This window comes from Camelus ferus, chromosome 1 (assembly GCF_009834535.1).
Source record: "Camelus ferus isolate YT-003-E chromosome 1, BCGSAC_Cfer_1.0, whole genome shotgun sequence".
Classification (NCBI taxonomy): Eukaryota; Metazoa; Chordata; class Mammalia; order Artiodactyla; family Camelidae; genus Camelus; species Camelus ferus.
The window spans coordinates 39,624,564-39,649,613 of record NC_045696.1 but is presented as its reverse complement, the minus strand read 5'-3'; the positions used below and the strand labels follow the sequence as shown (position 1 = coordinate 39,649,613).

The following is a 25,050-nucleotide window of genomic DNA, read 5'->3' as shown; positions in this document are numbered from 1 at the left end:
ATAGGTCAAGCACATATTAAGACGCTATCCTCACCTACCAGCAGGACTAGGTACTGCAAACCCTCACCCCAACCCCCTCACATGGCCGATCTTTCCTGCCTTACCAGTTTTGCTCTTTTTTGGTATAAAAACTGCTGGTAAAGATCAGAGTGCCCCTGGGGTTTGCATGACAAAATGGAAATAAACAGCAGCGTACTAGGGGCGAATTAGCTTCAGTTCTATCTTGGCTTTGCTACTCAGGAGCCACTAAGGAGCTCAAGATTTCAGAGCTGAGCAAGAATTCACACCATATTCAGACTAAGCAAAGAGGTGAGAGACCAGTCTTTCCTACACAGTGAGTAGGCTGTGTGTCCCAGATTCAGTTGTGCCACATAATAGCAGCCTTGGGGAGGGTCCAGCCAACCCTGAAAGGTCATTTTCTGTGTCAGGGTTGATCCTTAAATTTAGGATCTGCTCTGGGAAGAGGAAGTGTCAGGTCACCTGACTTAAGATTGAGAGGAGACTCAAGATCTTCCCAGGCTTCCTTGGGAAAGTAAAACATGACGACTTTGCACGTTGAGGTGAAGGCAATGACAGTCTCTAATCTTTGGGCGGGGGGCAGTGAAAATGATGGTGACAAATGGTTAATGTCTATTCCAGTCAGACCTTGCCCTAGGTGACTTACATTTTATTTCTAAATGCAACCATTGTTAAGCACTGTGGACAAAGAATGCTGCCTGCCATCTCAGTAAACAAAGAATGCTGTGGCCAGCAAGCCTTCAGCCACTGCAGCCACCCTGACTGTGTACCCTGGGGGGAGTGCAGGAGGGGGAAAAACAGGATGCTGACCCTAGATAGTTAAGATACACATCAAAGGAATAATTTCAATGAGTCCAGACTCTCACATCTTCCCATACACAGAAAAGTATGAAATTCATTACGTTGAGACGTCTAGTTTTTCTTTAATTAGCAGTAATCGTTTGATGTTCAACTACCTCGTTTTTTTTTTGTTTGCTGTTTGTTTATTGCAAAAACTCCTATATACCCTGGCTCCTCGCCTATCTCTTCAGACCCATCCCTCAGAGCTGTCTGACAGGCTGTATTCCAGGCTTAAGTCCTCAGTAATTCCCTAAATAAAACATAATTCTCAGCTTTTAGGTTGTGGCTTTTTTTCAGTAGTCAGCACCATGTCTCACATGGTAGGGGATGCTCAGTAAGCACCAGTCTTATCTGTAATAATTATCCATTACATTATAGTGTATTATAGCATGTTATATTACATTATAATGTAACACATTACGTTATGTCTCTGTTGTCCTTACTCCTACACAAGCTTGGAAAGGAAGGTAAATTTTACTAATTAATTTACACTGTAGACAAAAAAATGTCACCTGCCATTTCAGTAAACAAAGGATGTTGTGGCCATAAAGCCATCAGCCACTGTAGCCACCCCTATGGCGCACCCTGAGGAAAATTCAGGATGGATGAAAATACGATACTAGCTTCACATGGTTAAAATGCATATCAAAGGAATGATTTCAATAAGCCCAGACTCTGGAATCTTCTCATACATAGAAACGCACTAAAATCATTAACTTGAGATGCTGTTTCTGTGTTAGTAGTAACCTTCTGATGTTCAACTACATGGGTTTTTTTCTTCTTTTTTTTCTAAGCAAAAACTCCTATATATCCTGGCTCCTCCTTTACCTCTCTGGAACAATCCCTCAGAGCTATCTGAGATGCTGCCTGCCCGAAATACAGTTCTCAGTAAGATGTCTAAATAAAACCGAATTCTCAGCTTTTAGGTTGTGCACTTTTTCGGTCGACAAGACAAAGAAACTGAAGCTGTGAAAACAAGTAACTATTATCTGGAGCCACTAACCCATACCTGACAAAGCTGAGATCATACTCAAGTTCAATGTTAAGGAAAGGTGTCCTCTTCACAGCACTGCAAGTAACACTTTCTAGTTTCCCAGCAGAGCTTCTCCCGACGGCTACTGGCAGAGACAGCCCCGCCTCCCGAGGATACAGGTCACATGACCAGTGGGCATCTGCTGGTCACTTCAACTGCTGGGCAACCTTCCATGAATACTTTAGACCTGCTGGGTTTCCTCAGAAAGGAAATATCTATTTTCTCTAAAGCTGTAGAGTACCTTGATTCTAGAGGAGTGCTGTAAAACCTGCAGTCTGCAACCCAGAGGTGGCTCATGAAATCAGTTCTGCAAGTCACGAGCCGCACATTTTAAAAAAGCGATAGAAGAGAATACTGGGTGTCTGGAGTAGGAAGGGTAAAATGCCTTTGTTATTCATTATAAATATGTATGCATACTAAATTCCAAAGTAAAATGTGTTTTTTACTATGTGTTATGGTTAAAAAAAAAAAAAAAAAGAAAGTAAAAGCTTCTCATTGTGCAGTAGTCCTAACTGGACACACAGCCGGGGATAAACTACAAGCAGCCACAGTACACTTGTAGCCATGTGCAAAAGTAGTTCATGTGCCTGCAGTTCTGCAGAGGACTGGCTGATTCTGAAGGGACCTGTAGACCCGAAAGTGAAAGAACCAGTCACAGAAAGATGCAGTGATGTAAGAAAAGACAGTGAGAGAAGAAAAGGTGAATTTGTGATCTTTAGTCGATAAAATGCTGAAAAGCTTGTCTGTGTTTTACACAATTCAACATGCCCAGACCAGAACTGTCATTTATTTCTATTTATCTGGAAACATTTTCGCCAGCAATCCGTCAAAGATGCGGTGACAGGAAAAGCGTACTGGTGGATGGGAGAGTAAATTCTCTACAAGTCCTGACAACCATAACGAAAACCATTATTTACATTCTATGGAGTTCACTGAAAGTCTATGAAAGGCAAATTTCTACTGTAAAGTTTAATCTAGAGGCAAGGGAGAAGAAACCACAATACAGTAAGAATGGAAAATGACATGGGAACCAGACGGGAAAATAAAACCCTAAAGGACCATTCACTTTTTTTTTTTATGATTAAACACAAATAGACCTCTCTACTATCACTTCTTTGAAAAGAATATTGGCCTGACTGAGTTCTTCAATGTCTTCTTTCAAAATACATGTAGAGCTCTGACTAAAAGCACAAAAAGACACAGGGGAGGTGGATATAGCTCAGTGGTAGAGCACATGCCTAGCATACATGAGGTCCTGGGTTCAATCCCCAGTACCTCCACTAAAAAAAATAAAAAATATAAAAACACACAGGATATTCAAGCTCTTCTTAAATATAGGGTGTCAACTTTATACTGCTAAGGTTTGCATGGAAAAAAAAAAGTGTGGAAAATGATTAGAAACACATTTCGAACATTTTGTGTGCCACAATTTCTTTCATATTTTTACCTCAAGAGAGAGGCAAAGGCTGGCTTTGATAAACAAGGCTGGATCTTATTTCTCCGCTTCATTTCCACAGGTGGCACCCTGTGAGACAAAAACAGCATCAGGCAGAAACCAGAACCAGGCAGCCGCCCAAAACAAACCAAAAGCCCGGGAACCCCCGTGGTGCCCCAGCTGAGAGGCTTCTCAGACCGGGAACAAACATCCTCATGTGGCCCCTGAGGTATGACAGGACCTTTGCCAAGTCCTGGACACATCTGAGGATTCGTGGATGCAAAGCAAGAGAGAGTGGAGAAGGCTGAGGTGATAAGTGACCCAGAAGGGGTTCAAAGAGCAGTGACTCAAAAGAACCCTTTGAGAAGAACCAGGACAACAACACTGTGGAAGGTACCACCAGGCTCATGTTTCAGAAGTTCCCGAAAGCCTGACAAATCCGATTCAGCCCGAATGCACCCAGCTTCTGCTGGCGGTCCCCACGTTATCCAGTAAACAGCACAGAGACACTGCCCTGAGCAGATGCCACAGCCCCTGCTGGTGATCTGGGGACTCCACGAATCACACCATTTAGAGCCATATCTGACTCTCCTCTGCTGTTGGCACAGGTTGGTGTTTGTGTGTCTCCTGAATGGAGCACTTGTCTCCACAATTTAAAAGGGTATTGTGGAACAGGACAGAACACAACAATGAAAATAAATGAAGGGGACAGGGGGCAGAGGGAGGAGGGAGGAGATCTAGACTCAGCCAGGAAAGAGGAAGACAGCTTGATAAGAATGTATTAGTGATCATCAACTGTGTGAAGAATTAATCTGAAAAAGAAAACTAATCAATTTTCTTCTATACTCACAGGGCTCAAACTGAAAGAAATAGCCTAAACCGTCCGTGGATAGATTCAGTTCCCCATCCCACTCCCCTTTTTTGGTACAAAATCCCCAGTTAGAACAGCTAGGTTCCTGAACCACGAGGCTAAGTTCTTATGCAGAGACACATCTTTTGTAAACACCCCAAATGGCAAAAATGTCTCTTGATTTATAGGTAAGAAATGTATATAAATATGGGGACCAGCACACCAAGCCATAAAAACCAAATTATATTCAGAGAAAAAAACGAAGTATATTACTTGGTTTCTAAGGTTGTTAAAAAACAATTTTCTCACACCAAAAAAAAAATATGACAATGAATATGTGTATGTTCATGTATAACTGAAAAATTGTGCTCCACATTGGAATTTGACACAACATTGTAAAATGACTATAACTCAATAAAAAATGTTAAAAAAAAAAAAACTGTTTTGAGATACTGTGAAGACAACTTTGCACGTTTTTTTTTTAAAAAAAGACAAATATCTGTTTTAAATAGTTTTAAGGAAGCAATTTCACAGCACAAACATGCATCTGAGGTAATTTCCCACGAGACTTTCTGTGACTGGAGTAACATGTTAGCTTAGGAGTGACACGAACATTCCTCAAATTCTGAGGACAAAACTGCGCTGAATTCAGACCCTTTTCTTTGTCTTCTTTATCATTTCTCCATGACAAGACAGGATTGGTGCGGAAGTAGCAGTCTACCAAACCCCGTGTTTTCTCTTCTGCTCTTGTTTTCCATTACTAAGTGTGGGGCAGAGACAGGATGTGGCAGAGATGAAGGCAGAGATGCCTGTGGTAGAACCATCATATGGTGTATAACCAGACTTCTAAGACATCTAGCTCAATATTTAAATCTAAAGCCTCAAAATTTAGGGCCAAATCCATCCACCTGGCATTGGGTTTTTCCAGTAACCATTTGTCTTCCTTCAGTCCATGAAGAGCATTACAATGATTTTTCAGTCAACCAATGATGAAATGAAATACAAAAGCATCCATTTATTTTATCATCTAGTTAAAACAAAAACAAAGCAAAAAAACCTAAAAAACAAAAAACCCTAGAAACATGCTCTAGGATCTACTCTTGAAACAGTGGCAGAAAGTACTGAACTTTTTCCTAAGACAGGAGGTTGTTATCTGGTTTACTGTGATGGCATGTACTAGCACCCATTCAGGATTTAAAGGCCATCAAAGCTGTATTCCTCACCAAAGGACTGACAATAGGGAAAAGGACAAGAAGTTTATTAAAGAAGTTTTCTCTGCAATAAAACTACTTGCACCTCTTCCAATTTTATACATGACATTTCAGGTCAAAGTGGTTTCAAAATGTACCTATGTCATTACTCACCAAATATTTTTTAAACAAAGGAAACCATAGCAGTGTCTATATTTTAGCAACAATCTCTTCTAGCATTTTAGGCTCTAAGAATCAAGTATCACTGAGCCCAAGAATGACTCCATCAATTCAAAAGATGAAATATTATAAGTGAAGAATGTTATGTCCCAGAGATGGTCAACACCCCTGCTTCACTAAAGAGTCAAGAAAAAGATGGTGTTGCCTATCAGTTGTTAAGCTGTTAGATGCAATGTATAGGGTATTAGAACGGTATAACCCCAATTCATAATGGGAAAGCTAGACAAGGTTCAAAGTATTACAGGCTGGTTTTTTTTTTTTTTAATAGGTCCCTCTAATATAATTTGCATGTCTGTGTTAAAGACTAGTTTTGGACTCATTCTTAAACAGCAAAAATGAAACTTACCAGTAGACATTTGTTCCCCATAGTATACAGTGCAGCACATAATAGAGGAAGACAGCACTCAGGAATATGGCCACAAGGTACCCTCTCATGGCTGGCCCACCTGAAACACAAGGAATGAAGGCCAAAGGAACAGTGAGATTGTTACACAGATGGATTTACACAACGTCTTACAACTACAAGCATCAGTGAATAAACAGAGAGAGACAGAGAGAGAGTAGAAAAAACTGATGGAAGCCAATTATTTTGGAAACACCCACTAAAGTGTCAAAAAGAGAACATTTTTTTGTTTCTCCTCATCCTCTTTAATCAACACAACGCAATTCATGTTTAGACCAATAAGCAGTTCCAATGTTTCAAAGCTAGTGGCTTCCATACTACCTTCCCATGTTAGGTAAGAAAAAAATTTCATTTGGAACAAAATTTTACCTATCTAATCAATATCCAAAACTTTTTTTCAGAAATATTAAAAAATATCTATTTTCTCTCTCAAAAGAAAGTGAATCTATGCCTTAAAATATAAACATTTTGTTTCACCAGTGCTTGAAATGATTCTTAAATGCTATTCATGCTAAAAGTCCTTTTCCTAATTTGAAAGAATTAGAGAAACAAGGTTGCTAAAAAATACCTCCCCCCTCAAAAAAATACTTCACACATTCTCAACTTTTATATACTTTTAGATATACCATATCACGGCATAGGTAAATTTAGCCAATTTTTTGCTTGTTTTTATATTAAATGGACAGTACAGTTCACCACACATTTATCAGTCGACCAAAAAATGGGCACAATCTTCCCTAGAAAACAAATGCACAAAAAAGCCTCTTTACAAAATATATTTTTAATAGTCTAAAGCATTTTGTTTAGTTCCCACTTCTGCTTCAAAGGCAGAAATAAATGTTCTCACTTCCATTTGTAACTAAATGTCAAACACAAATTTAGTACATGTTTCTATACTAGACCTTCTACTTCACTGCATGTTACTTAAACAGATATACTATTTCTGTGCATCTCTTGTCGAGTTTCTGATTCATCAAGACATATGAAGGTACCACTTCACTCACTCCTGTCCGTATCTCTTAACCTCAAATGGGGCAATGCAGTGTAGACCATGTGAGTCTGGTTAGATTCTTAAAGCGCTCCATTGTCTTAAGTAGAATGTACTAAACATAATTTCAGATCTCCTTGATGGTGTGAGGACCTCGTAATGAATGTCATAATTGCTCTGGGTTCCCTTAGAGTTGAGACCCTTGGGAGCTCAGGAGGGTGTGGGCTGTTTGGAAGCACCCCTAAGCTGTAGTGACGATCCCGCGGTGTTGCCTCCCTTACTGTCAGTTGCTGCTCCTCACTGCTATTAAGGCCGCCACCGCCCCCACATGCCACTATTATATACTAATTGGAAATGACTGTAGTCAGGAGGAAGCAAATGAATGCATTAAACCAGCAGACTTTAGTTTACACATGCTTCTAATTTAGTGGATATAATCCCCATGAGGGTCAACACGGGTGAGAAATCAGAAGACATGAATCGGGGCCCAAGTCCTCATAATTCCTGGCTTGGCGGACCTTAGGTCCATCATTTTACCTTTGCCAACAACTGACAAGTGAAAGCACACAGCAGTTTCGGTTATTAGGCTGATTAGCCAAAGTGATGGGCATCCGGCATAACCTATGACACAAAAATATGTGCTGAATGAGTGTGTGTATTTCATGGTTGTTTGTTTTCTAAAACTAAAGCCAGCTGTGCTTTCCTCTACACAGTAAAATGCACGGGTTTGAGAAAGACAAAGGGAGACTCGATGCAGCCAGTGCTACATTCTCACGGGCCTCACAGGAGATGCGACTGCGCGTGGCTGTGGCAGAAAGGCCAGCGTCTTTCGCTGGCAAAGGAGCACAGCACAGACGGGACACGTGACCACCCCAAGCTCGTGCTTCCCTTCCCACTTTGTTCTGTCTTCCTCATCCATTTCTAATGTCTGTCTTGGGGAGGGGATAGCTCAGTGGTGGAGTGTGTGCTTAGCCTGCACGAGATCCTGGGTTCAAACCCCAGTGCTGTCCATTATAAATAAACAAACAAATCTAATTACCCCCACCCCAAAACATAAAAAATTAAAAAAGTGTATGTCTTGATGTATTATGCATGACTTTAAAAATCACCTTAAATTCTTCTCAGTAAAATGCAAGAAATAAATTGCATGATCATTAGTGGGTAAAAAAAAAAAGTATGATACTGTGTTTTTTTGAGAAATAATTGGTAAAATCCAAGTAATGGAGAGAATTAAGGTTTGGGATGATCAGAGTACAAGTCTGAGACAGTGAGGAGTTTGGGAAGTTGGATGCATCACTGAAAGTGCTTAACTGAGGAAACAAAGACAACAAGACAGCCAGCCAGAGCCTGGCCCTCATGATGCGTCCAACAAATGCTAGCTTTTTGTTTCTTCCCTTTCACGCGTGAGAGAAGTGAAAATATTACACACTTTGGCCAGAGTCCATGGTCCATGCTCCATGCTGACAGGACACAGGGAGCCGTGTGGACGGGGAGTGGCTCCTCCCTTCGACTGAATTGGCCTCAGCAGAATGCTTTGGTTTTGTTTTTTTATACAAGTGTCAGGCAAACATGAATGGAGGATAAATATAAAAGAATCCAAAGAACACAGTCGAATTCTTTCTGTACCCTGTGACTCCTTTGAAAATACACTGTAATTTAAGCCTTTTTGGTTGTACACGCTGATGGTCTCAGACATCAGGGGTGTCTGGCAACCCGGGGAGTCCTAGAACCCCAAGTTAGCCTTGTACCGAGACAGTTTTGGAAATTACTGATGTCAGGCACAAGACTGCCCTAGAAGACCTTCACCACAGGCCAAAAGAGTCACCAAACAACCTACTTAAATACTCAAATTAAATATGTTTAAGACTCTACCCAGAATAACACCAGTTTTGCAAATACCCAACAAGGAAGCCACTTATCACTGTCAGCAATGGTTCAAAACATGTTTACACTGAAGATAAGACAGCACGTGGAGGTCTAGAGAAAGAACTCAGTATTTACAACTCAATTTGCTTATCTGTCCCTCAAAACACATTCTTTGAGAAATTTATGTATTATTTTATAGAGCACAGAAGTATGAGTGAATTACTGTTTTTCATTCACCCACTTGTGGCTTAGCTGAAAACAAAGAAGTGTGAGAAAACACTATTCTTTTTGTCCTCAAAAGTAAAATGAACCTTCTCTTGGAGGAGCCACTGCATACACCGCGTGAGAGGTTTCAGCTCTGCCACTCTCTACGTGCCCCAGGCAACTCCAGGCAGCCACATTCCAGTTGCAACGTCACCCAGGGCCAGCCAGGATATCCTTGTGATAAGCATGTGGAGTCCCTCTGCTTGCTCACAGGAAAAACTTTCACAAACAAATGAATTCTCTAATTTTAATTCTATGGATGAAATGACCATTTTGCTTTGAGCCAAAGATTTCAAAGGAAAACCAGTTAGAATTTAACATAGAGTGCCTGTTTTAAAGGTTGGGTGGGGCAGGGAAGGTCCCTTCAACATAACTTCAATTACTAAAACAAACAAGTTTCATGGTCTTGACAATAAATGAAACATACCAGCTTCTTGGATGGGGCTGCTACTAAGACCAGGGTCCTTAAAACATCCTTTATAAACTGCAAGTCATAAAGCAATTATGCATCTAAAGTGTGGTACAGGGCATCAAGGGTGGGCAGGACTCACTGGCAGAGACCAAATATGTATTTCTTCTCAAATGATGATACATAACCCAAAATATGAATAATCTACATATACCAAAGTGAGCTCAAACTTGGCAACAGTTTCTCCTTCTCTTTAATAATAAAAGTACATTTTATAAATTCATAAATGCTTGTATAGCCATCACTTTACTTAAGATTCAAAACCAGCTTGATAAATCAACGTTCAGGCATGATCTTAACGAATGAGGGAGCTGAAAGGTTCTGAGGTTGAGTGAGCTGTCTCAGTTTACACAGTCTAACAGACAAAAACAGACTAAAGCCTGACCATTTCTTTCTCACAGTTCTATTCCTGGTGTCATCCTGTCTATCAAGACAAAAGCCAGGAGGGGAACTAGAAAGACAGAAGTCTCATGTGTAACTTCCTGACCGTGGTGGCCAGCATTCCAAAAGGGTAAGTTCAGACCTGGGTGAAGGGGACAGGGTGGCAGGTCTGGGGGTCCACGCCAGCTGGGGGCTTATTAAAGTGCACAGTTCTGAACCCCTAATTCACCTGTGTCTCTGGGCTCCAGAACATGCGCTGAAACAAGCTCCCTCCCAGTCTGATTCTTATGGGTCCTCAAGTATGAGAATCACTGCTCTAGGACACTCAAGAGAACCATGGAGAAAAAAAAAAAGTAACACTTACTGAAATACAGAGACGGTAACAGATATTACAGTAATTATCCCACTAGACACTAGATGGCAAGCTCTGTGAGAGCAGGACTTGTCCATCATTTTATTTCCATTTATTTATTTCCTTACTTCTAACAACACCTGTCACACAGATGCTCAGTAGACAGTCTCTGAATGTAGTTACAGATCCCATAACTAGATGCTTTGTATTAATTTTTTACCCTAAATGCCCAGCACATGGCAAATGCCCAATGGATAATGGCTGATTAGAATCATAATCTCTGACAAAGGCTTGTGGTGTAGTATCTCACGTCATCCTCACGACTGCCCTGGGAGGGAAAGAGTAAACTTCCAATTCCCATTTCACAGATGAGGAAACCGAAGCTCTGAGAGGAGGGGTGACTTTCCTGAGCTGACTCAGACCTGTATCTGCCATCCCCGAGCCCACGCCCTGCGCTGCCGCGCTCCCGATGGGAGCTTTTACACTCAGGTGCAGGTCTAGCCTTCTGATACCAGACTAAACATTACAGAATGTCGAATGTGTCCATCCCACCAGCTCCTTAAGCAGCATAAATTCTAGGAGTTGGTGCAAAGGAGAGAAAGTTGATAGCCACAGACTATGTTGAAATAAAACCCTATTACTCACAAACTTGTTTTTCCCAACCCATTTCTCTGGATTTCAGGAAATCCGTTATTTTTTTCTCCATTCCTTTGAGTGTCCCTAGAGCAGTGATTCTCAAACCTCAATATGCAGAAGAATCATACTGGAGGGTTCTTATTTCAAAGCACATTCTTGAGCCCCTCAAGTGACCATAACAGCATTGCTTAAACAAACAAAACAAAAACCCTATGACACTTGAATGACACTTGAAAATGGTCAGATTTTTATTTTTAGATTCTCCTAAAGCTTGTTCAAACCAAAGGGGATTTGTTTTTCCAACAACCAGCTAGAAAGAAGCATACATTCAGCAATAATTCTAGAAACAACGTTCTATTTGCCAAGCCCAAAAACACTGGGTAACTCAGTATCATACGACTCCAGGGAAGAAATACCCTTGCACACACAGATGCACCCAGCCTGCCTGGCCTCTCCACACCCGATGGCCTCTACACCTGGCCTCAGACATCTCCAATGCCCTTCTGTAGGCTCCGCCCCACCCCAATCGCTGGCCCAAAGGAAAGGGAGCCTGGGAAGCCCTTGAGTAGCAGCTCAACAGTTTGGTCAGGTTCCCAATGATCCCACGTTGACCTTGGACACCTCATTCAGCAGACTTGAGTTCTTGTTGCCGGGTCCCTGAATTATATACATCCTAGTTTTTCAAGGTCTGCTTCTTCTCCCTCTCGGCCACCCCAGCAACTCTGCAACCAAACTTTCAATACTTTAGTAACTAGGATCCTAAGCCACGTCCTCATCCACTCTGTCCCCTGAGACCCTCCGCTTCCTCAGTGACAGATGTCTTGCTCTGCTGCTGCTCAGTCTCCTCTCTCCCCCAGCTGCTCAACTGCTCAACAACTTGCATCTTTGTGCAAATTAGAAAAGGACTCCCTCCCCTCATCCTCAGGCTCCACACAGCCCTGTGGGCACTTATCTTGGTGTGGGCAGGATTTCAGCCACAGCTTTCCCCTTAGCTGGGTTCCCCCATTCAAGGCTCACCTCCAGAATCTTACCAGGTGGGCCTGCTGACAGCTTGTTTCCATTCAGCCCTGGGAGAGGCCCTTCTCCATTCAGGTCTCCATCAGTTCTCTGCTCACAATGACACACGCCCTGCACCATCTGAACTCGGCAACAGATCTCACATCTTGCTTTCCTTCCTCTTTGTAGTTATTGCTCAGCTTACGACTCCTCTGGAATCACATACCCCCGTGAGCATTAGCTCCAGATCTACTTACGCACTAACATCTCAGTTTTAGCACCATGGGTCCCCTAAGCCTCCTAGCCCTACCCACCTCCATATAGCCCAAGCCTGCAAGGAGACACACAGGACCTCACTGCCATGGATGTAAAGGCCTCTGGCCTCTTTAACTCATTTATTACCCCTCTTTTAAGTAATGGTTCCTATTATTTATGGCAGGATCCAAATGTGTCTGGTAACCTCGCTATCTACCAAGGAGCTCCACCCTCTGTGTTGATGATCATGTAAACAATAGCACCCTTCATTAAGTACCTACAAAATGCCTAGCACCGCACTAAGCCCCTTTCACACATGATGATGAAAACAGGGTTGCTATCATCCCCACGCAAGAGAGCTTTCTGGGTTTTAAAATTGTATGTTGTGGGAAATTTTTAAATTGTACATTGTGGAAAACTGTATCTACTGTATTTTTTTTTAACTGTAACAGCATGAACCTTTTTTAAGCAAGGAAATGATACACATTAAATACATGCATTTATTAATATACTTACTTACAAACACTGTAATATGAAAAACTATTCATTTCACAATTAAAGAGATAAGTCTTAAGGAATTAGTAGTCTGGTTGATGGGATTTCTGCTAGAAGGATCTGAAAATTCTCAACAGGCCATAATTAAAAAATAAAGACTTAGCCCACATAAAATTAAGTACTCTTCAATGTTACACCGCCTGACAAAGCCAAATTTAAACCTGAAGTTCCCAGCTACTGCTATTTAATCAAATTAAGGGGAAAAATCTGATTACTAAGTAAGTTAATAGAAAATTATAATTGAATTTATGTAAACTCCTCCACCCCCTCCCACAAAAGCTATTTGCATAGTTTCAATGAATAGGACCAAATGTATACATTCTGGCTGATTCCTAAATACAGTTTTTTTCTTCTTTGTGCACAGCAGAAGAATATATATAATTAACTTTCTCTCTCCCTGCAACCAATTCTTCTGCTAATACAATGATGTGCAGCTAATTCCTACATGCATACACACACCTCTTACAGTCTTTCAAAAAAGCCAATGCTTCACAGCTAACATTATACTTAATGGGGAAAAGCTGAAAGCATTTTCTCTAAGATCAGGAACAAGACAAGGATGCTCACTCTCGTCATTTTTATTCAACATAGTTTTGGAAGTCCTAGCCAATCAAAGAAGAAATAAAAGGAATCCAAATTGGAAACAAAAAAGTAAAACTGTCACTGTTTGCAGATGACATGATACTGTAGAAAACCCTAACAAGCGACCAGAAAACTACTAGAATTCATCAACAAGTTTGGTAAAGTTGCAGGATACAAAATTAATATATAGAAATCAGTTGCATTTCTATATGCTAACAATAAATAGCAGAAAAGAAAATTAAGGAAACAATACTATTTACTACTGCACCAAAAAGAATAAAGTACCTAGGAATAAACCTATCCAAGGAGGCAAAAGACCTGTCCTCTGAAAACTATAAGACACTGATGAAAGAAATTGAAGATGACATAAACAAATGGAAAGAGATACTGTTCTTGGATTGGAAGAATCAATATTGTTAAAATGGCCAACTACCCAAGGCAATATACTGATTCAGTGCAACCCCTATCAAACTACCAACAACATTTTTCACAGAGCTGGAACAAAAAATGTTAAAATTTGTATGGAAACATAAAAGACCTTGAATAGCCAAAATAATCTTGAAAAAGAAGAACAGAGCTGGGAGAATCACACTCCCTGACTTCAGACTATACTACAAAACTATAGTAATCAAGACAGTATGGCACTTGTACAAAAACAGACACACAGATCAACAGAACAGAATAGAAGGTCCAGAAACAAACCCACGCACTTATGGCCAATTAATCTATGACAAAGGAGGCAAGAAATATTCAATGGAGAAAAGACAGTCTCTTCAATAAGTGGTGCTGGGAAAACTGGACAGCTACCTGTAAAAGAACAAAATTAGAACATTCTCTAACACTATATATAAAAATAACTCAAAATGGATTAAAAACTTAAATGTAAGACCAGATATTACAGAACTCCTAGAGGAAAACATAGGCAGAACACTCTCGGACATAAATCACAGCAACATATTTTTTGAACCAGCTCCTGTAGTAATGGAAACAAAAGCAAAAATAAATAAATGGGATCTAATTAAACTTAAAAGCTTTTGCACAGCTAAGGATACCATCAAAAAACAAAAAGACAACCTATAGAATGGGAGAAAATATTTGGAAATGATGTGATCAACAAGGGACTAATTTCCAAAATATACAAACAGCTCATATACCTTAATATCAAAATAACAAGCAACCCAATCAAAAACTGGGCAGAAGAACTAAATAGACATCTTTCCAAAGAAGACAGACAGATGGCCAACAAGAACATGGAAAGATGCTCAACATCACTAATTGTTAGAGAAATGCACATCAAAACTACAATGAGATACCACCTCACACCAGCCAGAATGGCCATCATTAAAAAGTCTACAAACAATAAATGCTGGAAAGGGTGTAGAGAAAAAGGAACCTTCCTACACTGTTGGTGGGAATGTACACTGGTGCAGCCACTATGGAGGACAGTATGGAGGTTCCTTAAAAAACTAAAAACAGACTTACCATATGATCCATCAATACCAGTCCTGGGCATATACCCAGAGAAAAATATAATTCAAAAAGACACATGCATCCCAATGTTCACAGCACTATTATTTGCAATAGCCAAGACATGGAAACAACCCAAATGTCCATCAACAGATGACTGGATAAAGAAGATGTGGTATATATACATATACAATGGACTACTACTCAGTCATAAAAAAGAATAAAATAGTGTTATTTGCAATAACATGGATGGACCCGGAGATCATCATTCTAAGTGAAGCAAGCCAGAAAGGGAAAGAAAAATGCCATATGATGTCACTTATATGTGGAATCTAAAAAAAAAAGAATACAAATGAACTATTTATTATTTACAGATTAGATAACTGATTTCTTGAATATGTGTAAGTACATTTGCTGTCCTTTATGAATGGATCACTGTATTCTGTTGATTCTTATTTTGTGGTAGGCTTTATTCCCTTGATAACTAGTATAAAAGCTAAAGCTCTTAACTGTTCTTAGAAACAATGAACAGTACATACATGTAAATTTTTTTAAAAAGTTTGAAGACTGTTTTCATTATATTTTTATACTAACATTTTCTGAGTCTGTTTCCAAAAGTGCTAGCTGGAGAATTAAGATAATTGTCTAGGATCAATTACAATTTCTTGGTATCTCTTTTTTTGTGAGAACTCATTGCAGAAAAAGAGTTTTATACTGGTCACTTATCTGGGTATTTGTCTCATTTGCATAAGTATGTGGATATTTATATAATTTTAATCTAAATTATGGTTACAGGAAAGCAAAGTTCTTTTCTGGTAGCATATACTACTACAAATGACCTTCATCCTCCCTTGCTGTTTCTATCATCCAATTCTCATATATTTCTTGTAAATGATTCCAGACAAAGAGGTTGATAAGTAAGGGAAAAATAAAACTTAGCAATATAGGAAAATGTTATCTATTAAAATAATTTAAATATGTTTTCCCTTACATCAACACATTTAAAAGTGTCAGCATTTTGTGAAAGGATTTAACAGCACGTATGCATCATATGAAAATACGTTACCAAAGGATCTCTGCACCATAGGTCCTCTATTTTCTGGACTTCCTAGCCCTTCATTTCAAGCCTAAAACCATATAAACCATATATATATATATATAAATATATATATTTATATATATTCATTTATCCTCCATTCTTTATGTCATAGTTGTCTGAAGAATTACATGTATGTATATTGAAAACCCTACCAGAGAATGTTATAAGTTTTGTTCTCAACAGTCATACACATTTTAAATAAATTAAAAAAGAAAAAGAATCTGACAACAACAACAAAAAAAAGCAAAGGATCTGAATAGACATTTCTCCAAATAAGGTATACAAACTGCCAATAAGCACATGAAAAGATGCTCAATTCTTTAATTATTAGGAAAATGCAAATCAAAACCACAGTGAGATACCATGTCACAACCTCTATTTATACTAGTCAGACTGCTCTTAATAATATTTCTATTTTGGGAATTAATTTAGATTTTCTTTATGACTTAAAATATAGTCTATTTTTAGAAATGATCTAAATGTACTTGAAGGAATAGTCTGTATTATCATGGAACAGAGTTGGATATATAGCTATTAGGTATACATTATTGATTATTTTTTTAGGTTTTCTTTATCCTTACTAGATATTTTCTCCTCAGTCTGTCTAGGTCAGAGGGAAGTGTTCTAAATTCTCCTATTATTAGTGTGGATTTGTCTGGTTTTACTTTTATCTTCTATAGTTTCTACTTTTATCTTCTATAGTTTGTTAAAGTTGCTGCTATATTGTTTTGTGCATAGAACTTTATAACAGTAATTACTTCATTATACATTGTGGCTTTTAGCATTATAGAATATCCTTCTTTACTTTGTTTAATGCTTTTAATTTTGAATTATAGATTATTTGACACTAAAAAACAAAACAAAAACAAAAAAACCCAATGCTTTTGCCAGATTTCAACCTTAGCATATGAAGACAGACCTTGTCACCTAATAAAAGCAAAGCCCTCACTACTAAAGCAGATGACCGAATCCTGCCTCGAAAATTGGATGTGCTCATTGCAAAAAATATAAAAGGGAGAGAAACGACTTTTCAACAGAATTTTGTTTTTTAATAGCACAGCAGGACACACTAAAATCATTCAGCTAATAGCACACTATATTAGATGCTAAAAATAAATGAACTGAAGTTCCTGTTTTCAAAATCTCTCCCTTTAAACTCAGCTTCATTGAAATACACAAAAAAGCTTTTAAGGGAACTTGTCATGTTCCTACTGTTTATCCATATTTTCTGCCAGACACCCATTTCTTCTACCAGGGTGGAAATTTTCTCTATTTCTTATATTAATATCACACTGATAAGACAACCTGAAAGGAGATAATGTTAATGATGTGTGGCCAATTTTTAAAATTAATTTTATGGGGGTAAAAAATTTTTATAAACAAACCCACCACTTTTAAGTGTACAGTTTGATGAGTTTTGACAAATGTGTATAGTTGTATGACAACCACCAAAATCATACCGAACATTTCCATCAGCCCCCAAAGTTCCCCGTGTTCTTTGCAGCCAACTCTCTTCCCCTAATCTCTGGCCCCTAATCTGTTTATCACTACAGCTTTGCTTTCTCTAAAAGTTCATATAAATGGAATCATACAGTATATATCTTATTTCTGCCGTATTTCAATTAGTATAATGCTTTTGGGAAAAAACCATCCATGTTGTTGCTTATGCTAGGAGTTAATTCCTTTTTATTGCTGTGGACAAAAGAAATGCTTGCCTGCCATTTCAGTCAACCCATCAAGCCACCAGCCACAGCAGCCATGGCACCCCACCCACCCATGGCGCCCCCGGGGATTCAGGAAAGAGAAAAACAGGATCCTGGCCACAGGTTGTTAGGATGCATAGCAAAGGGGGGAGGGTATAGCTCAAGCGGTAGAGTGCATGAGGTCCTGAGTTCAATCCCCGGTACCTCCTCTAAAAATAGATACACCTAATTATCCTCCCTCCAAAAAAAAATAAGATACACATCAAAGGAATGACTTCAATAAGCTCAGACAGGTACACATCTTCCTATACATAGAAAGCACTAAAATCACTAAGATTTTCATGATTTTATGATCATTAACAGAGATGTCTGTATTAGCAACAATCTTTTGATGTTTGACTACATTTTTTTTTTCCCTAGCAAAAACTCCTATATATCCTGCCTCCTCCCTCGCCTCTTTGGAACAGTTCCTCAAGCTACCTGAGAGGCTGTATCCGGGCTATGGTGCTCAGAAAGGCCACCAAATAAAACATAACTCTCAGCTTTTAAGTTGTGCATTTTTTTTAATCAGTCAACAGTGCTAATCTGTATTCCATTGTATGGCTATACCATAACCACAATCTGTTTATCAACTCAGCAGCTAACAAACATTTGGTTTCTTTTCAGTTTGGGTTATTATAAACAAAGCGACATTGAAAATTCAAGTAGAAGGCTTTGAGTGTGCATATGTTTTTATGGGTCATACAGTCAATGTCTAACTTTATATGAAAATTTTCTATTATACTCTGGTAGCTATTTCTGAATGACAGATTTGCTTCAATCTCTCCGTTAAAAGGAAAAAGCCCTTGCTGATAACAATTCAAATTACTGACACCATTGAATAATACAAATCACTGACAGAGGTAAGGATGGATGAATCCATTACCACTGAGCACTCATTACGCGTGTGTACTCTACTTCAGGACATGGGGAGCAGAGCTCACAGTCGGGTGAGGGAGCCAAGTCCCACTGTTTCAACATGAGTACGCTTATCTGTTGTGGGAAGCAAAAATATATTTTAGACTCCTGCTATTCAGAGCGTGGTGCACAAATCAACAGTATCGACGTCACCTGGAAAATTTGTAAAACTGGCAGCATCTCAGCTCCAACCCTAGATCCACTGAGTTAAATCTGCATTTTTAACAAGATCCTTAGGTCATCTGTGTGTTTGAGAAGCACTACTGGAGAAGGTCAGAGGGAAGAGGAATTACAGCCCACGCCGAGGATCAAGGCTTCACACACACACACACCCACACACACAAAAACAGTTTCTGAGAGGAACTGGAAGCTCTTTCTAAGTTCCAGGCTATCTCTTTTGGGCTTGACCTTTTAAAATTTCCAACCAACAGAATTTTCTCTGAATAAACTAGTGAGACTCTCTTTGAAAATAAGGAGCTTTGAGAAAAATGTCCCTCACATTCTAGGGGATGTTTGTGGTCTCTGTAAATGCCCGAGACGTTTGCACTCCTGTATTGTTTTCAGTCTTAGCCTTCTACTCCTACCAGCCTCACCGCTGGTATATTTGAGAGCAAATACACAGGACTCCTCCTGTTTACTCCTCCAGGACTTCTGATTCGCCCAAAAGGGCCAAGTGAAATCACCAGCCAAGCACTCACAACATTTTCAAGTATTGCTACTCGCAACTGGGACCAGGAATTACAAATCTTAGAACTGGAAAGACTGCAAGAGGTCAGGGCATTTAGGCAGAGTAAGGTCTTATGTCACCACATTACAGAAGAGACAGACGGGATTTAGAAAAAATAACTTGCCAAAGGTGACCTCACTCACAAGTAGCAGTGTCGGCAGCACAGAACATTTTCATGTGGATTTTCCTCCAGCAGGATTCCGGTCTCACCAGTGGGTACACAATAATAACCCATTAGTCTTTGTTTCCTCCCATTTCTCTCTGATTTTGGCAGTTTTCAGTTCCTGAAACACATCCCTTGGGTGGCACTGCCCTGGCTGGGTCTCACTCCTGCTGCCTGTGCTTCTAACTCTCCTCTGCCTCTGCGGCATGCCTAACCACAGGTGTTCCCAAGCTCTTGCCTTAATCCTGTTTTCTAAACCCATGACTTCCCAGCTACTAGTAATGATCTCTAATCTATCTTCCCTGAAACCCGACCACGTGCTGTACTGGCATCAAATCCTCCCAGCCCAGCTCTCATTTTGTCACCCACCACACAGGAAAGCCTTGAGTGGCTTCCCATTGTCTGCCAAATACACATGAAATCACTTAGCCTGGCACCAGAGACTTCTTTAATTTGGTCCTTCCATCTTACTTCTCATCCTCTTCTTCATGCAATTTATTCTTTGTAGGTAGCAGCACAACTAGACGTTAAGGTTGCCTGCTTGGCAATCAGACCCGCTGGGTGTGAGCCTCAGCTCTACCTCTGTCTAGCTGTATGACCTTGGGATGTTCTTTACCTCGTTATACCTCAGCTGTAAAGTGGGACTAATGACACTACCTAGTAGAGCTATAAGTCATAAATATAAAGCACTTAGAAGAATGTCTGGTACGTGATCAGGACACTCCTAATCTTGTTTTTAATTCTTCTTTTGAAACTAATGAAGTATTAGCTGTCCATATACCAAGACTTCACTAAAAAACTAACTTCATAACATCCTGGTAAAGATCCTAAAGAACTCATGACACTGTGTGATAACAGCCTCGAAAAATTTAGCTTCCATTATCATTTCTGCACATTCTTTAAACATTTCAAAGTATCTGTGAAAGGAAGCCTTACTCATCTGCTTCTAAATATAAAACAAAAGATATTCAAGATAAGTAGTAATTCATTAGCAAAACTCAGCTTAGAATTAGACCCTGTTTCTGGCTGTAGAAGCCATACCTTTTTATGCTTTTCATAATAAAACTGCTCTGAGTCTTGGTAAAAACCAAGCAAATAACCCTGATTTGCAATCAGCATATCAAATGGATGTCTTGAAGCAAGAAATAAAATCAAAAATTTTACAAATAATCTGAGCTGACAAGTATTTTTCATCTTATACTCTGATCTGGATCCATTATAATGTTGAGAAGGATTCAAATATTGTATTCTAGGCTCAGAAGCAAATGCCGGAGTCAATCAGCAACATCTAACAAGGTAAGGATGAAGAGTTGAGCATCTGTCAGCCCGAGGCTAGAGAACAGAGGTCGAAGAATAAACAGTGCAATAGATGGAAATAAAACTAGTGTAAACTTCCTGAATACTTATGTGACAGAGCTGTTCTCAACACTGTAGATGTTTAATTCTTTTAATCCTCAAAATCACCCTTTAAGAAAGGTACTATGGTCATCCCTACCGCACAGATGACAACACTAAAGCATAGAGAAGTTATAACGTACCTGAGGACACCCAAGTATTAAGTGGCAGAGCTGGAATTTGAACCCAGGCACACACCAGAATCCATGCTCTACACATTATAATATAAAGACTCAAACTATTTCCATCTTCTTGATGTCAGGAAATGTACTGATGTACAGGAAAGGCAGTTCCACAAATCACCAACAAATGTAACCTGGATTACAGTCCAGATTTCATTTAATTAAGATGTTTCTGGTTGTAAAAACCTGAAGATCCAGCCCTACCTCCAAGCCCATGTTCACGGTGCTCAAGAGTTCTGCAAACTCAGTGGCTCAGGACACTAGAGGACTTTGAATCCACTCATGAATAATCTTGGTGTGAACAATAAAGAACCTAAGAGATTTCCAAGGACTAAATTCCAAAACCACTGTAACTGTCCAAATTCACCAGCACCACTAAAGCAGAATGTTCTCAGTCAGTAAGTGTCCTTCACAAAATGATTTCCAAACAAGACAGTAATGTAACAAATTTGCTAATAGAATAATTGTTCTCTGATGAACCTCAACACATCAAAAAGACCGTATGGACTCATGGGTAAAATGTGGAGCTAATTCCTGGTGGACATTTGAGCTCCAGCCCTTTCTCAGAACAAACTTATAAATTGGTGTCTTATATGGGATTCACAAGTAGTAAGGAGAATTGCCTACAAATTGTATGGAGGAACTTCAATGAAATTATTATTAATTGTAGCATTTAAAGACCAAGAGGGAACTAGCATTCACTCTCACACAGCTGGTTAACAGCACTTTGTACACTAGTTGTGACGCATGTAATATTCTAGTTTTAACTTCAGGGTTTACTCTTTTGCTTCCATATTAGTTTAGAACAGTTCCAAAGAAGGCCCATTCAGACTGAGAATAAAAACAATAATTAAAAGTCTCATAGCTCAACTTTGGGATATGCTGAAGAGTCATTGGTTATATAGTCTGTAATTTCATTGGCCCTCAGCCACAGGTTAAACTAGTAGGAGATAAATTAACAGGCAGCTGTATACAAAGAAGGGGAGGGTATTTTAAAGCCACCTGCCAGCAGGGAAACACTGTATAAGGACATTTCAGTTGTTCAATCTTACATCTAAGCAGTATGAGACCACAGTCATATTGCCTTTGCTTACCTGCACTTTTGGGAATCTGTTTCCCAAAGGCCCTCTGTTCCTGAGGGTGAAGAATGTGGTAAGGGCGCCAGAGGCTTGGGATGCTGTCTGCTAAGTTGCTGGAGCCTCTGCACTAGAAATTATCCCAGACAAAAAAACTTGTTCTGCTCCTTCACTGGCAAGTACTGGAACAAAACACAATGACAGCATGCTTAGAAGGATGGCTCGGCCACCTGAGAAAAATGTTAAGCCGTTAAAAAACAATTTTTACTGAAAACACTATTTTAGTCAACTCCCTACTGACCCCTGCCCCAAATGTTCGACAGGATGCTGAAATTACCAAAAACAACAACAAAAAAATCCAACAGCAAAACTAGCTGCACAGATTACGTTACTGTCGCTCATGGCTGGATCTCCATGAGATCCATCTCAGTCTCCTTGAAAAAAAAAATAAACAAAAATAACATCGAGCTCAATTAATCCAAAGCAACCCGGTAATGAAAGAACCATCTGTCTTCCTTTTCAGCTCCTCTCCACACATACACACAGCTTTATTGTTCAACACAGAAGTGAGGGAAGGAGCTGTTGCTTTGGAAAACCCTCTGAAGAGGAAGGGAAGGGAGGGAGACGGGAGGAAGAGGCAGAAGCCAAGAACAGAACTATCTAGAAGGATGCGAGGAGAAAGGAAGTGTGGGAAGTTAGGGAGAAGAGCAGCTAGTTTAAGAATGTGCAGTGGGCCACTTTCCCCAAAAAAATTTTGAAAAGATCTCAAACTGCTCCTGCTACAGCTTTTCTTCTCCAAGACTAAACAACCCTGATCTGAAAACAAACCAACAAAAGCTGCCTGCTCTGTATTTCTTGTGTTAGTAGAAAATGTTATTTTTTAAAAAATTCTTAGGAAACAAATATCAAAAGACAAAACTAACAAAAATATGGCAGATATTTTATTTCAGAACCCACTTATGAATGCTAATGTCCTACAATAAGAAAATGATCATGCTTAATTATGAAAATCATACAATAACATGAAAAGATATTTAGATTCTACCACGTAAAGAAAGTCTGAAAAGGCTGAGTACACGAAGATTGTTTCTCTGTGTTAGATGTATGTGTGGTGACTCATTACTCAAAGAGGAAAATGACACCAGTTGGTGTGCTGAGTTGTGGATTACAGGGGATTTTTTTCTTAAACATTTACAGAAAATGCCTATTTTCTTATGCATTTCACTTTTAAAGTGCTTAAGTAGCTGGTACATTTAGAAGTTAGAAGAAAGGCAAAGCAGTGCCCTTTAGTGGCTATTATTACAATAGAAGTCTCCACCATGAGGCAGAATTTTGAACCTAAGGAAATCATAGAGAATGATACATTTATGCCTCAGAATCCTCCTTGACTGTATAGAAAGTGCAACTCCTGGGTTTCCATCAACTCTACCCACTACTAGTTACTACCAGCTGCAGTAAAGGAGCAAGCACAAATTTAAGGTTGGAAAGGTCATTTTAAGATTCCCTACACTGAATAGGTTGGTAAAGAAACCTCAGTGTTACACCAGGAACAGCTAGGCAGATGGGGATTTAGTCACACCTGGCGGAGCTTAAATCAAGGAAGGAAAACAAGATGGTCCATCCTCATGTCTGAATGGCCTTCATGAAAAAGAGGCATTAGAGGTTCTGAAGGCTACCGGGGGTTAGGCCAAGGCCAGTGAATGCAATATTCAAGGACTTAGCTTTGAGCTCAGCAGGAGGAACTTGCTAATGTTTAGGTTGCTAAACATAATACAGGTTGCATTGCTGAACAGTGAGTCACTGTTACTAAAGACATTCTGTTCTAAAAACCACTTGGGAGGGATTTGGATCGGAGTGCTTAATAAACTTTAATGTCCATCAGCATCACCTGAGCATCTTGTTAAACTGTGGATTCGTATTAGCCATAAAAAAGAATGAAATAATGCCATTTGCAGCAACATGGATGGACCTAGAGATTATCATATCGAGTGAAGTAAGTCAGACAGAGAAAGACAAACACCATATGATGTCACTTATATGTGGAATCTAAAAAAATGATACATATTTTATTTACAAACCAGAAACAGACTCATGGACATAGAAAACAAACCATGGTTACCAAAGGGAAAGGGGAAAAGGAATAAATTAGGAGTTTGGGATTAACAGATACACACACTATGCATGAAATAGACAAACAACAAGGACCTACTGTATAGCACAGGGAGCTATATTCAATTCCTTGTAATTAGCTATAATGGAAAAGAATCTGAAAAAATATAGATTATGTATAATGAAACCACTTTGCTGTACATCTGAAATCAATATCTATAATCAACTACACTCAATAAAAAATAATTTTTTTTAAAAAATGAAGAATCTTATTTGGTAGGTCAGGGTGGAGCCTGAGAATCTGCATTTCTAGCAAGTTCCCAGGTGATGCCAATGTTGTGGATCAAGACTGTGGGTCTTGAGGGTCAAGGATGCAGCTTGATTTCAAGCATTGGAATGTTATTGAAACTAGTGTTTCCCAAAGTGCAGTCTGCTAACCATATGACTTCAAAAGTACTTGCCAACCCTGATTTGGGGGCAGATGGTTAATAAATAGGTTAAGTAGTTATTAGCAGAAATTTGCAAGCACACACCTTCAAATTTCCCCCCAAAAAGGTGTATCTTGGTATCTTCCAGTACACGCCTGGGTGATACTTTTGAGCAATATCTAATTTTGTGCAATCTTAAAGAATACATGTTGCACTTCCATAAAAAAAGGAAAAAATGGGTATTTTTACTCCAAGTCTGGCAAATAATTGATACCAAATAAATATGTTCTGATGAATGAAGGAATAAATGAATATATCTTCAGCATTTAAAAATGAAGTTATTTATGATTTCAGCACACTACAGTTAACAAGAGAGGTAGAATGAGGGAAA

The 25,050-nt window shown here is 39.3% G+C and overlaps 1 protein-coding gene across 12 annotated transcripts in view; it reads right to left on the bottom strand.

Annotated features, from left to right (window-relative positions):
* ST3GAL6 (ST3 beta-galactoside alpha-2,3-sialyltransferase 6) overlaps positions 1-25,050 on the bottom strand; it is a 66,872-nt gene that overhangs the window by 24,788 nt on the left and 17,034 nt on the right. For 3 of the 12 annotated variants that reach the window (XM_032490038.1, XM_032490056.1, XM_032490049.1), the window contains 2 exons: positions 5,953-6,052; positions 3,339-3,416 (listed from right to left, as the gene is read on the bottom strand). In XM_032490038.1, the coding sequence (XP_032345929.1) occupies positions 3,339-3,416; positions 5,953-6,041 (167 nt within the window). In that variant the 5' untranslated portion in view covers positions 6,042-6,052. Of the gene's footprint in view, positions 1-3,338; positions 3,417-5,952; positions 6,053-7,534; positions 7,619-11,996; positions 12,174-22,140; positions 22,305-25,050 lie in introns of those variants that run through there. The other 9 variants (XR_004323448.1, XM_032490010.1, XM_032490072.1 and 6 more) reach the window with 7 other exon arrangements.